The 14,592-nt window shown below is 56.6% G+C and overlaps 1 protein-coding gene across 4 annotated transcripts in view; it reads right to left on the reverse strand.

Annotated features, from left to right (window-relative positions):
* The window catches only part of MYO7A (myosin VIIA), a gene marked incomplete at both ends in the record, with an annotated part of 95,201 nt that overhangs the window by 8,060 nt on the left and 72,549 nt on the right, over positions 1–14,592 (reverse strand). For 3 of the 4 annotated variants that reach the window (XM_079708455.1, XM_079708454.1, XM_079708452.1), the window contains 10 exons: positions 494–599; positions 1,154–1,309; positions 2,722–2,883; positions 4,116–4,292; positions 4,981–5,105; positions 5,800–5,990; positions 6,901–7,070; positions 8,258–8,384; positions 9,140–9,257; positions 11,531–11,701. In XM_079708455.1, the coding sequence (XP_079564581.1) occupies positions 494–599; positions 1,154–1,309; positions 2,722–2,883; positions 4,116–4,292; positions 4,981–5,105; positions 5,800–5,990; positions 6,901–7,070; positions 8,258–8,384; positions 9,140–9,257; positions 11,531–11,701 (1,503 nt within the window). Of the gene's footprint in view, positions 1–493; positions 600–1,153; positions 1,310–2,721; positions 2,884–4,115; positions 4,293–4,980; positions 5,106–5,799; positions 5,991–6,900; positions 7,185–8,257; positions 8,385–9,139; positions 9,258–11,530; positions 11,702–14,592 lie in introns of all 4 variants that reach the window. The other variant, XM_079708453.1, reaches the window with a different exon arrangement.

Genomic DNA, 14,592 nt, shown 5'->3' on the forward strand with positions numbered 1-14,592 from the left:
AAATGGGCATGACAAGCAGACAAATGGGACTTCTGCCCAGGGGACCACGGTGGAGGGAACTCACAGGTCAGGTGAGAAGGAAGGAAGGGTTGGTCTGCAGGAGTGTGGGCTCGGGGCAATGGGGGAGGTCTTGGGCTGCAGAGCAGGCAGGCCTGTGCCCAGGAACAGAGCTGGCATCAGGGAGGTGACATCAACACAGAGCTCAGCTCAGAGGGAGAAAGCACGTTTCTCCAAAGCAGAGGCTCCTCAGAGAGAGAGAGGGGTGACCTTCTCAAGGAAGCTGATCAAGGAAGTGAGAGGCTGAACCAGGAACCCAAGGGCTCCTGACCCGAGGAGTCTATGGCCTCTTGACTGAGCCCCGACTCCACTGAGGGGCAGGAGAATGGGGGCAAAGGTGGGGGTGGTGGGGAAGAGACATCAGGGCTGCCCTGTGTCCCCGAGGGAGTGTGGTCCTTCAGGGGCACCCACAGACCAAGAAGCCAGAGTCCCTCACCTCGTCTGTGTCATCGGGAAAGTAGACCTTGTGGAAAATCTGGGTGGTTTTGTGCTGGATGGCCTCCACCTCCACCAGGTGCGGGGGGTACTTCCGGGACCCGTTTCTGAAAACCAGGGGAGGGGGAGGGGGAAGGGGGCCAAGTCAGGAGGCAGCAGATTCCTGGGGCCACATGGGGAGCAGAGAGCAGAGGGAACTTTGGAGACAGGCAAACCCCAGTCCCAATCCCCATCCACCACTTCCTACCGGGTGACAAACTCTCAAGCCTCTAGTTCCTCATCTGTAAAATGCAATGATAATGGTACCCACCAAATAGGGATGTGGAGGGGACCGAATGAAGCAAAGGGTACAAGTGGGCTTTGCAGAGTATGCAGTGCGGCCCAGGTGTCTGCCTCCCCAGCAGACTTGAAGGTATGAGAAAATAACTTTCTGAGCAACCAGACTCTCAAACTGTCCAGAATGGGTACTGGGCACTTCTACCTTTGTCTACCTGGCAGCTGTGGGACCCCGAAGATGGGTCCTAACCCCAAAGATGGGTCAGGACCTCAGCATCCCCAAGGGACTCATCTCGCAAGCCAGGGTGGCTGGAAGCCCACCCCAGTGCCTGCCGCCACGCACTATTCCCACTGCCCCCTCTGCCCCTTGCAGCCCCTGCTGTACCTCAGGGCTTTCTGGAGCCGCTGCAGGCAGTCGATAGCGAGTGGGCAGGGCTTGCGGGACTGCAGGAAGCGCTGCACGTGCGGCAGGAGGATGTTGCTGGGCGGGAAGAGCCCTGTGCACAGCCAGAGCAGCTCCCAGCCCCGCTCCTCACTATACCTGCAGGAAGAGTTGTGGTGTCCAGCGGGGCCACCGCGGGCCGATACGCCTCAGCTCCTCACCACGGCAGCACATACCTGCCCTCACCCCCACCCCTGTCTGAGGACCAACACGGACCCACCCCCCTGACAGCCTGATCCCATTAGTGCTACTCAAAGTCTGGTCTGCCAACCCCACCCCAGGCCGCACACTTACTAGTCAGGTGGAGGTAAGGTGCTTGTATCAGAATAAAAATCAGCTGTGTCACCAAGCACTCTGGCTAAGATTTTTTTTTTCGTAGAAAGACTTTCCTATGACGGAAGCAGTGTGTGATTTATATTATGGCAGCAGCTCTTTAACTCATCTGTTATTTGAGTAGCACTACGTTAGACCAGCCCCAGGACTCCCTCAGGCACTACTCTGAGGTCTGGCAGGAGGGAAGCCTGGAGGGCTTCTAGGAGGAGGTGGCATTTGATCTAGGCTTTGAAGACTGAGGCAAATTCTGATATGCAAAGGAGAGGAAAGGTTTTCCTGGCTGTGGGCACAGAATGTGCGAAAAGATCTGATGCATGGTCCAATGGCGGACTTGTGTAAGAGATGTAGAGAGTGACAAAGCTGGCGAGGGAGTTGGAAGTCTGGGAATAAAGGGAGAGGGTGGGGCTTCTCTCAGGCTCTGAGATGAGCATGTGCCTGACTTCCCCCTCCTGCCATGGTCTGGGCCATCAGGGAGGCGGTGACACCCTCTGGGGTCCAACACCCCCAGCCCATGAGAGGTTTTTTTTTTTTTTTTTTTTTTTTTTTGCGGTACTCGGACCTCTCACTGTTGTGGCCTCTCCCGTTGCAGAGCACAGGCTCCGGACGCACAGGCTCAGCGGCCATGGCTCACGGGCCTAGCCGCTCCACGGCATGTGGGATCTTCCCAGACCGGGGCACGAACCCGCGTCCCCTGCATCGGCAGGCGGACTCTCAACCACTGCACTACTTGGGAAGCCCCCATGAGAGTTTTTAGCCAGAGCTTCTGACAGCCAGCTCAGCCTGAGCCAGGGATGGGACAAGTGCTCATGAGATGCACCTGTAGGCAGACAGTGGCATCTGGGCTAGGGAGGGGTATCCAGGGGAGGCTCAGGCAGAGAGCAGCGGGAAATTAGGAGGAGCTGGGGCTGTTCAACTTGCGGGGAGGACAGACTCTGAGGGCGCAGCCACCACCTCTTGGTTCTTGACCCTCTTCCTTGGGCCTTGAGGGAGAGCTAGGACATGAGGGGGCCTGAGGACAGCTTCCTGCTCTGAGTGAAGAAGGACTGTTCCCAGGCAGAGCCAGCTGCTGCCTCGGCAGGGAGTGAGCTCACAGTGGGAGGAGGACCTTTACGATTACCTTCAGCTGTTAGCACTAGGGGGTGGGGCCTGCCCCTCACCCTCCCACCATCCCCGCTTACCTGATGTGGTTGTCAGTCAGCTGCTTCAGGATCTGCACGTACACCTCGTCCTTGAGGGGCTCAGCCTTCAGGGCACCCTCGAAGATCTGGTCTGTGAGCTCATTGACGGAGCGCATCCTCTTGGACGGGTAGTCACCCATGTACTTGAGCACGGGTGGGGAGCTGTCAAGGAAGGCTGTGGCCAATCGGGGAACAATGGCCTGGGAGGCAGGTGGCCACACTCTCCAACAGGGTCTGCCACCCCTGATCATGTGGCCCTGGGCCTCAGGCTACTCACCCAGGAAATGGGCATAATCTGCCCACACTGCTCTCCATGCCCACTGCCCACCCTCTCTCCTCAACTCCTCTGGCCACCTTCTCACTGGCCATCCTGCTCCAGGCCCCAACCCCACTACCAGAGTCCTCACAGTAACCAGAATAAACTTTCCAAATCACAAATCTAACCATGCCACCCCCTGCCCCAGTGGCTCCCCATGGCTGCACCACAGGACACAGTCCAAGCTTCTTAACAGACCTTGGGAAACTTTCATCCATCAGCCCACATCTTGGGATCCCCTTCTTGAACTCTAGCCTCTAGCCGTGCTGAGTTAATTTCTGCCCTTGAAACAGCCCTGCTCTGTTTTTTTTTTTTTTTTTTTTTTTTTGCGGTATGTGGGCCTCTCACTGTTGTGGCCTCTCCCGTTGCGGAGCACAGGCTCCGGACGCGCAGGCTCAACGGCCATGGCTCACGGGCCCAGCCGCTCCGCGGCATGTGGGATCTTCCCAGACCGGGGCACGAACCCGTGTCCCCTGAATCGGCAGGCGGACTCTCAACCACTGCGCCACCAGGGAAGCCCAGCCCTGCTCTGTTTTGCCTCAGGGCCTTTATACACGCTGCTCCCTCTGTCAAGAACATTCCCCACCCATCTCCCCTTTGACTGGCCAAGGCCTACCCAGTCTCCAGCCTAGATATCATTTCCTCCAGGAAGTCCTCCCTGCCCTCCTCCAAGGCCAAGTCAGGTCAATGTGCTGTCGGGTCCCATCACAGCACTGACCCCGATCAGCACATCTCCACTCTCAGCTATGAGCACCATGAGGCTCGGGACTGGGTCTGCCCACCGCCGTGTCTCCACGCCTGGCCCAGCACATGGCACGATATACACCTGTCAACCAAGTGACAGGGTGTGAGGAGACAACGGCTGAGGCAGCCCCCTGCACGCTGTAAGGTGCCGGGCACACAGAGGGAGCCGCTCCATCAGCATCCCCCCACGTCTGCTCGGGCCCCAGCTGGGCCCCTCAGAAGGAAGTAAGTGTCTAGACGAAAACCCTAGAGGCGAGGCCCAGCCCAGCCCTCCCCTGCCCTAGGCGCCCCCTCCCCGTGGCCCCCGCCTGACCCTCCGTGTCCCCACCCCCACCCCCTGAGGGTGCGGATATCGATGAAGGCCATGCAGGCCTCCTGCGAGAGCTCCTCGCTGCCCAGGATCTTCTTCAGCAGCGCCTGCTTGAGCGGCTCCCGCGTGTGGCTCCACAGCCGGTCCTTGCCGCGGGTCTTGGACACCATCACGCGGCTCAGCGTGTGCTTGGGTGGGGGCCTGCACAGCACGGGACAGTCCGCACTGACGGCCAGGTTGTGAGACTCCAGCCCCATCCCGCCCCGTGTAGGAAGCAGAGCGGAGGGAACCGGCTTCCCTGCTGCGCCGCATGACCTGGGATGAGTCACCAGCCCTGCCCGGGCCTTACTTTCTCAGCTGACAGATGGAGATACTAACAAGGCTGGCTGTGCCCCGGCAGCCCTGCCCGGCTCCCCGCGCCTGCTTCTCTCTGCTCCAGCTGTGGCGCTCCTCCACCCGGCTCACCCCGCACACTGCCCCCCCACCCCGCCCCAGCTTAGCTCAGACACCACTTCCTCCACGAAGCCTCCATCTCCACCCCGACCCAGCATCTCCATCACAACACTGGGCGCACAGAATAACAGCCGCCTGGTCTCATGCCTGTCTCCCCACCAGGACTGTGAATCGGTGAGGCAGGTACAGCCCTGAGTCAGGAGTGCCCAGGACTCCAACTAGGGTGGGCGCAGTCACAGTATCTTAAATGGAGGAAGGATAAGATGACACAACATGAGAAGCGTCATCTCGATGGACTGAAACTGCCCTCTGGTTCCCTCTGACCTGGGCCCTGCTCACAGACGGGGACACCACAAAGCAACCCCACCCTGCAGACCGGAGGGTAGCAGAAGCCTGCAGCTCCCTGGCCTGGGGCCCTCTCCCCGTCCCCCGTCACCTGAAGTAGTCGTAGGAAAATTCCTCCAGCGTGTAGGGCTTGGCGCGCACCTCAGGCTCTGCCGTTCGCATCTGCAAGAGCCGGATAACGTCCTGCCTCTGGTCGGGGGTCATGGTGACCAGGGCCTAGAGACCAAGAGACAGGGAGCTGAGGTCAGGTGCCCCTGGATCTGTACCCCGGGCCCCTGGATCAACATGGTAAAGCCCAGAGCCTTCTTAAGTGGGTCTGGGGGTGGACCCTGTGCCCCATTCTGACCCTGGGAACACCTTTCCTCCTGGGGGATCTCTGACATTACCACTGCCTCCATCATGCTGGCCTTAAGACCCTTCCCTTGGTGCTCTGTGTCTGAACTAGGTTGGGTCACTCAGAAAGCCTGGACAAGGCAGCGGATGCAGTGTGAGAACTGCCCCGTCAACAGAGCCTGGCTCAGGAGCTGCCTGGAAAGCTGGGCTCCGAGTCCTCAGTGCTGGCTCAAGGGGCCCCAGAGGAAGCAGGGCCTCACTTCCCAGCTCTGCCCTCACTGCCTTTCTGGACAGTGCAAGCCCCAACCCCCGCCCCCATCCCCTAGGCCACTCTTCTCTGATCCCCTACCCCTGGGCAGTTCCTCATCTGATGCAACTTCTAGGTCCCTCTCCACCTGGCCTACATTTGATAGTTGCCCCCAACTTTCAGTTTATGGTCCCATAAGACCCCCAGATCACCTTCACAGAAGCTGCAAAGCATGGATCTACTGTAATCTCTCACTCCATTTTATGTGGAAAGAAGACAAGGAGGGGCCAGGGGAGCCTCCCATGCATCTGCCACCCCCAGGCCACATACCACAATCTCTCGCGGTGGCATGGTGACAGTGGGCATGACGTACACGCAGTCGGTGGGGAAGTCCCCACGCTGCTTGGTCCTCTCATTGATGCCATTGGCCCAGCCTGAGTTCATGACCTGCTCCCCCGTGTCATGGTCCAGGATGATGAGGTCCCCCTTGGCAAAGCTGAGGAAGCCTGACTCCTCGCCCGCTGGAAGGCATGGGTGAGCAGGGCCACGTGGGGGCAGAGAGAGAGGCTGGGTTGGCACGCCGCTCTTTGGGTTGATGACCTGTAAGCCTCTCCCCACTGGAACTGAGGCCCTGTCCCATATCTGCTCAGCAACCGTTCTGCCTCTACCTTGCACAACCCCCAACACAGACAGCCATCGGAGGGGGCCACTTCCCTGCTCGGAAGCCTTCCGTGGCTCCCCACTGCCCTACAAGGAATCCCACACTCCTCGACCCGCTCGCAGGCCTGTTGTTGGCAGATGGCCTTCCTGACTTCTTCTGCCTCACTTTTTGCCCCTCCCGCCTCACCTCACCCATTCCAGCCGGAACAAACTACCCGCAGTTCCCAGACACACCTGCTCTCTCCAGCCTGCTCGGTTCTCCTCTCTGCCCCAAACGTTCTGCTCACACATACGTCCTCCCCGAACCCCAGGCTCCCACAGCCTCTGGGCTTCCCGGGTCACTGCACTATCACAGGGATGGTCACTGTCTGCTCCCACCCCCTCCCCACTGAGGGCAGGGCTGGGTTCATTTCGTCTCTTTCTCATGCTCTGCTCAGGACCTCAAAGGCCCGGGGATGCACAGTCCCTAGTTGTTACCACTGTCATCATTTGAAGATGCTGGGTATTGGGGGACACTGAGGAGGAACCCCTGATCTCATCTGGAGAAGTTGGCAAGTAATAGGTATTTAAGACCAGGGGGAGGAAGGTTCCCCACAGGGCACAGGTCGAAGGCACAGGGTTGAGCTATTTGGTCCAGCTGGAAGTGAAGGTGTCTGGGGAAGGATGGGTAACAGGCTCTAGTGATCTTGAACGCCAGGCCAAGGCCAGGGCACGTAATCTGCCTAACACCCTGACCCCGGGGACTGGCAGCTCGTGCCAGGAGCCACTCACCAGGGCTGGGGTTGTCCTGCAGGGCCACCACATACTTAGACCTCTTTCGGAGCCCCTCCAGGAAGGTGACCACCAGGTCACGGATGTCCTCAGCATTGCTGGAGGTGAAGGTGTACTCATCCCCCTTGATGGTGGCCAGCGTAAAGCTGGGGGCTACCAGTTTCGCTCCCCTGCAGGACCAACACGGAGAACAGGGCCCTGTCGGGGTCAGTCCTGACCAGCCCGAGTGAGATGCAGCACAGCCCAGGTCAGAGCAGCCCAGCGAGAGCGAGACACGGCACTCCCTGAAGGAGACCAAGGCCAGCCCAGTCAGATGTGGCCCAGCCAGAAAGAGGCCGGCCCAGCCAGGGTGAGACGGGGCCCAGTCAGCCACAGCTCAGCCTGAGTCAGCCACGGCCAGGCCAAAGTCACACATGGTCCTGGGAGGCCTGCAGGGGGAGCTCACTTCCCCTTTGTTGTCTAATTCCTACTCACCCTTTAAGGCTCAGCCTAGAAACCACTGCCTCCAGGAAGCCCTCCCTGCCTTCCCACAGCCCTAGGCACACTGGCCCCTACTTTAAAATGGCTTATTCGATGTCCATGTCCCCTCTCAAGTGAAGCTGCAAGAGGACAAGGACTATCTTGTCGCCACTGCATCCCATGTGCCTGGTCAGAGCTGAACTTGACCCAACCCTGGCCCACATCGGACACAGCCCAGAGACACTCCTACAAGCCCCAGATGGGGGGTGGGGAGGCACTGCTGGGAACGCCAGTCCATTCCAGGACCACTCCCAACGTTGCTCCCATGTGCACTGCACTTCTCAGTTTACAAAGAGCTCTCCCATCGATTATTGCATGTATTCCTCACCACTGTATTGAAGGAAAGTTAAGACCTCCATTTTAGAGATGACGACATGGAGGTGAGTCCCACACAGGGCCCTGAATCTCAGGCCAGCTTTTTGTACACGCTCGACTGTCCCTGACTGTCCTAACCACCCATGCCCATCTCAGAACAGCCGTGAATGTGCTGTAAATTCCCGCCCCCCACACACCCTATAGGGAGGAAGGTGCCTGAGGGGTCTGCAGGGTGCAGCACATACTGCTCAGTCACATGCGGCCAGGACAGGCCACTGCGTGTCTCTGCACCTTGGCGATGTCCTCTGTTAGGTTTCCTTCAAAGGTCCCCACGACCCGCAGAAAAGCCCCGGGAGCTCTCTCCTTCCCCGTGTGTCTGCCTGTGTCTCCATCTGCCCCTCGTCTCTTCAGAAAGTGCTGAACCAGGACCCTGGGTTTGAGTCCCATCCCTGCCACTGGTCTTCATGCGGCTTTGGACAAGTCCCCGCCCTGCACTAAAGTGGGGAGTGGGGGCTGGACTAACCTACTGCTGGACACGGCCATGATCTCGGGGAAGGACAGCTCCAGAAGCACCTGCTCCTGCTCATCCACGAAGTAGACGCCTGTCCAGTTGACGGCCACAATGACGTCGTTCTTAGGGAGGCTGGGGCCTGGGGCAGAGACAGAGGCACTGAGAGGGCGCCTGCCCACTGCTGGACCCAGCCCTTCTCGATCCTCATAACCACCAGGGAGGTGGCCAGGGTGGGGCATGTTGATGTCCACTTTACAGATGGGGAAACTGAGGCTCGGAGAACACAACCTCCCTACAAGCCAAAACCCCAGGTGCGGTGGGAAGAGAGTATTGGATTAAGGAACTGGGTTGGAGCCGCATTCCTGCCACTGGTCTGTGCAGCTTGGGACAAGTCCCTGCCCTGTGGTGTGGTAGGATATGGGGAGGAGTCAGACAAACTGAGCCCCAACGTTCCCTCGAACCTGATATTTGGTGATTCTGTGAAGCCACCACCAGCACAGGGCCTGGCATGGAGCAGGTGCCTGGTACTAGTGGCCCGAGGTTGGCTAAGCAGGTGGCCAGTGCAGGTTTGTCGGCTGCCTCTACTCTCAGCTTCACGGGTTTGGCCCAGCCTGTGCTCTGGGCCACCCTCCTCTGTACACAGTCGGTGCTTTAATGATCACAATACTCAGTCAATTGTTTGACCCAGTGTGTTGCTGAGAACCTACTATGTGCCACGGAGCCCTACTGGGCTGCAGGGAGGCAGGACCCACTCAGCACATTGACTTGGAGGCCAGGCAGCCCTGCGGGCAGGAGGCTGGCTGACTGGGGAGTCTGGCTCAGGCCATTCCCCTCCCTCTGCCACGGACCAGAGCCATCGAGGGAGGGACGGGAGGCAGGTGGGCTGAGGGGTACCTGAGAACTTGTAGGCTTCATAAAACCTGGAGAAGAGCAAGGGCCACTTGAAGCGGGCATAGTTGACCACATCTTCTTTGACCTTCTGGGCATCAGTTCTCCTCTGGGCATAAATCCCCTGGAGGGGCACAGACAGGGACAGGGGACAAAAGACTTGGCACAAGCTCTGTCTGGAAATCAAATGTCCCTGTCTGCAAGTCAGAAGTGGGCCCCAGGCCACCATGTCCTCGTGTACACCATGGCCTCACCCCACTCCCCAGCCCACAGCCTCCCCGTCCCTCCATCTTCCTCCGATTCCATCAACAGCAGTGAGCACGTGCTAGAGAAACATGGGTCCCCCCTCAGGGAGCTCCTGATTCAGCAGAGTGACAAGAAAGCCCACAATCCCAGCCGGCGCATGTGCAAGGCACAAGGGCAGGGATCAGGGAAGGGGTTTTGAGAACAGGAACGTGAGTGGCTAAGGATGGGGCCGGGGGGGTGCCAGGCCTGACCAAGAAGAGGCAGTGGGAAAGCGGTGAGTAGGAGCCAGGTCACAGAGAACCATGGGTGAGGCCACCACTGTGAGGCTGGTCTTTTAGTGGAAACTGACAGGTAAACTTGGGAGTTAGGAAGATTGCAGGGTAGAGAAGGGTTGGAGCCTGGAGTGGGCAAGCAGCTGGGGGAATAATGCAATGCTCCTGGCAAGAAATTAATGCACCGATGTTTTATTATCTAAAAATATTCTGCCGAGCTTTAATAAGAACGTGGTGGTATTGGAGTAGAACTGGAGAGATCAGAATGAACTCATGGTTTTTATCATCTACGAACACAAACACAGATGAAGACGTGTGTGTGCCGGCCCCTGTGCTGTCACATTTCCATGCACAAAGAGGGCCCAGAAGCAGTGCCATCCCGAGAGCTGTGAGTATTCAGGGATGAGGGGCTCAGCACCTCCAACCTAATCTCAAATGGCTCAGAAAAAATAATAACATGTATGCATGCAGAGAAAATAAAAGCAAATGTGGGACAATGTTAACAACTGGTGAGTCTAGGTGAAGTGTATACTGTACACAGCAGGCCTAGCTTTTTAACTTGCAACTTTTTCGTAAGTTTGAAATTATTTAAAAATAAAATGTTTTTACTCCTCTGACCCTAACAATCGTGCTAATTCGGACCTGTCCACTCTACAAGAGGCCTGGGCCCGGGCACTACAGTCCAGCGGGGAGACCCACGAGCTTGGTCATGGGCTCTGAGAGGGCAGAGGGCACATCTGTTGTACTCGCAGCTGTGACTCCAGGGCCTGGTGCAGTGCCCAGCACATGGCAAGCACCGAAAACAAAGGGAATTCATGAATGATGGCACCCAACCCAGAACATGCCGGGTGCCACACGCACACTGGCAGTGGACACTGAGGACCCAGGGAAGGCAGAGGAGTGGAGTGGGGATGGAGGCTGGAGCTGTTGGAAGGTGGAATGGACGGGCTTCAGCAGCTAACCAAGTGTGAGGGGTGAGGGAGAGGAGGTGGCCAAGGACAGAAAGAGTGGGGGAGGGAGAACATGCATCTCTTCTCGAGCGGGCTGAGGACAGGGAGGTCCTTGGGGGCGAGCCAGGCCTAGAAGCACAGGGGGTGCAGGGAGCATTCGGGTACAGGTGGAGACTTGTGGGCAGCTCAAGGGAAGGCAAAGAGCTCAGGGGGAGACACATGGGGCTCCTGGGTTAGGGAAGAGGCCACATGGCGTAGGGGTTGAGACACACTGATCTTGGAGCCCTTGGCAACTTGTGTGCAAAGAGGATTCTGCTCTTATACAACCGGGGCCTGGAGATGCGGAGGCCCATGAGTCCCCTCCAGCAGCCAGGGTCCCCCACCCCCACCAGGGCACCCCTGCTCTACTTGGGGTGGGTCTCTTAGCTTAGAAGGGAGCTACTCAGGGCTGGTTATGGGCCTGGGGCCTCAAACAAGAGGCAGAGGAGGCCAGTACCTCAAATTCCTCAGGCAGGAAGTTGGGCCAGAGCTGTTTTAGGGTAAAGGAGGTGCATTTCCTAGAAGCTCCTCCAGCATGCACCAACTCTCCTGAGCTGCAGCGCTAATAAGCATTGGTGGGAGACCAGGAGCTGGGACCCCCAGTGCCCATGGACCCATGGTTTCCCTCATGAGGCCATGGGGCTAGATTTGATCCATCTCTGTGTCCCTGGCACCCAGTGCAGAGTAGAGGGCAGAAAACACAAGTGAACTGATATCCATGGTGGAGAAAGGCTGCTGGGAGCCAGGAGGTCAAGGGTGCCATCCTGTCCTCCCAGCCCCATGGACAGACAGATGTCAGGTAAGAGCTGTGACCTCTTTGATTTCTCAGGTCCTTACCCTTCCAGCCAGGTCATCAGAAAGCCCCTTCTTCAAAACCCCAGCCCTCTGACCTTCTTGTGGGCAGCAATGGCCAGCTGGGCCCACTTCTCCAGCGTCCTCAGGGGCGTGATCTCACGGTCAGGGATGTAGGTGGGCACGAGGTTCAGGAGACGCTCCAGGATCATCTCAGAGCCATAGTCCACAAAGTACTGCTGGGAGGCCAGCTCGGCCAAGTCATCCTCCTGGGTGTGGGGAGATCTCATTCACACATGCTCTGGGAAGCCATTCTGGGCCACCAAAGCCCCCAGGTCCTGCATCCTGTAGCTTTCAGACCCTTGCCTTTGGGACCCTGTGCTCTCCCTGACTCACCAGGACTTCCTGTCTGCTTGGTGGAGCCATGAGCACCCCAAGGGCAGGGCCACACTCACCTGCTCCTGGGTTTCCTCAGCACCAGCACAGAGCTGGATTCTGCCCAGGGGCACATGAGCTGACCCAGAGGGACCAGCCAGCCCATTGGTAATGGGTCGGCCACTACCTTCTCAGCCTGATGAGAAAGGCCTGCCCTGGAGAATGGGGGACCTGGGTACCACTGGAGACTATCAGAGGGACGGGGTGCATCACTACCTCCATCACCATCACTACACCCCCTGGGGACAGTCAAGGTGTTGAACAACCAGTGAGCTATAATGCAAAGGTTGCAGAGATCCAGATGGGCACTGAGCATTTGCCCCTTTTCTGTCTGAGGCTGGTGCATGGCAGCCCCAGTGATGCCTGCCTGGGGCTCCCCAGGGCTATGGCAGCAGGGGCAACAGAGAAAGGGTCTTGGGCACCTTGAAGGCAGTAGATGTTTTCCAACTAGTTCAAAGTATTTTGGAATTTTAGCAACTGATATGGCTGTACTAATACATTCTGCTTGAATATCAGCTCGCCAACACCAAAACCACCACTATTATCATCACCACCATTACCAACACCAACACCACCATCAGCAGCACCATCATCAGCATCACTACCTTCACCACCACCTACACCATCACTACCTCCACCATCATCCCTCATTTCTATCATCTCCATCCTTATTCCTCCATCATAATAACCAACAGAACCATAAGTGTCATGAAAACCATCATCACCATCAAAAACAAAGCAACCACATCAATTCTGTCCTCAGGAGAAAAAAGGATACACGTTTGTAAACTGTGGTCTAAACGAGTGGACCTCTTACTCCTTTAGAGCAGAGTTTCTAGACTAACTAACAATGCAGCAAGATGCACAGACAAGATGGTGGAGTGGAAGGACCTGAGCTCACTTCCTCTCACAAAAACACCAAAATCACAACTAACTGCTGAACAACCATCGACAAAAAAGGACTGGAACCTACCAGAAAAGATAGTCTACTTCCAAAGACAGAGAAGAAGCCACAACAAGACAGTAGGAGGGGTGCATTCTCAATACAATCAAATACCATGCCAGCCAGGTGGGCAACCCACAAACTGGAAAATAATCATATCGCAGAAGTTCTCTCAAAGGAGTGAGAATTCTGAGCCCCATGTCAGGCTCCCCAGTCTGGGGGTCTGGCAATGGGAAGAGGAGCCCCTGGAGCATTTGGCTTTGAAGGCCAGCTGGGCTTGATCACAGGAACTCCACAGGACTGGGGGAGAGAGAGGCTGCAGTCTTGGAGGACACACACAAGATTTCACATGCACTGGGACCCAGGGCAAAGTAGTGACTCCATAGGAGCCTGGGCCAGACCTAACTGCAGGTCTTAGAGGGTCTCCTGGGGAGACGGGGGGTGGGTGGTTGTGGCTCACTGTGGAAACAAAGACACTTGTGGTGGAGGTACAGGGTACTCATTGGCATGAGCTGTTCTGGAGGCTGCCATTATGACACTAAGACCTGGCCCACCCAACAGCTCGAAGCCTCTAATGCTGGGACGTCTCAGGCTGAACAACCAGAAGGGCAGGAACACAGCCCCACTCATCAGCAGACAGGATGCTTAAAGTCTTTCTGAGCCCACAGCTGCCTGTAAACACACCCCTTGACATGGCCCTGCTCACCAGAGGGACAACACCCAGCTCCACCTACCAGTGGGCAGGAACCAGTCCCTCCCACCAGGAAGCCTCTTAGACCAGCCTCATGCATCAGGCAGCAGACACCAGAAGCAAGAGGAACTAAAATTCTGCAGGCTGTGGGACCATAAACACAGAAAGTTAGACAAAATGAGACAGCAGAGGAATATGTTCTAGATGAAGGAACAAGATAAAACCCCAGAAGAACAACTAAGTGAAGTGGAGGTAGGCAATCTACCTGAAAAAGAATTCAGAGTAATGATGGTAAAGATGATCCAAGATGTCAGAAAAAGAATGGAGGCAAAGATTGAGAAGGTAAAAGAAATTTTTAACAAAGACCTAGAATAATTAAAGAACAAACAAACAGAAGTGAACAATATAAAAACTTAAATGAAAAATACTCTACAAGGAATCAATAGCAGAATAAATGAGGCAGAAGAAAGGGTAAGTGAGCTGGAAGACAGAGTAGTGGAAATCACTGCCACAGAACAGAATAAAGAGAAAAGAAATGAGGACAGGTCTTCCCTGGTGGCACAGTGGTTAAGAATCCACCTGCCTGGGCTTCCATGGTGGCGCAGTGGTTGAGAGTCCACCTGCCGATGCAGGGGACACGGGTTCATGCCCCAGTCTGGGAAGATCCCACATGCCGCAGAGCGGCTAGGCCTGTGAGCCATGGCCGCTGAGCCTGTGTGTCCAGAGCCTGTGTTCCACAATGGGAGAGGCCACAACAGTGAGAGGCCCACGTACCGCAAAAAAAAAAAAAAAAAAAAAGAATCCACCTGCCAAAGCAGGGGACACGGGTTTGAGCCCTGTTCCAGGAAGATGCCACATGCCATGGAGCAACTAAGCCCATGTGCCACAATTACTGAAGCCTGTGTGCCTAGAGCCCGTGCTCCACAAGAGAAACCTCCACAATGAGAAGCCCGAGTGCCACAACGAAGAGTAACCCCTGCTCACCGCAACCAGAGAAAAGCCTGCGCACAGCAATGAAAACCCAACACAGCCAAAAATAAATAAATAAATAAAATTAATTTATTTAAAAAAAGAAACGTAAAGGAAATGAG

The sequence above is a fragment of the Hyperoodon ampullatus genome (genome assembly GCF_949752795.1).
Source record: "Hyperoodon ampullatus genome assembly, chromosome: 7".
NCBI classification, from domain to species: Eukaryota; Metazoa; Chordata; class Mammalia; order Artiodactyla; family Ziphiidae; genus Hyperoodon; species Hyperoodon ampullatus.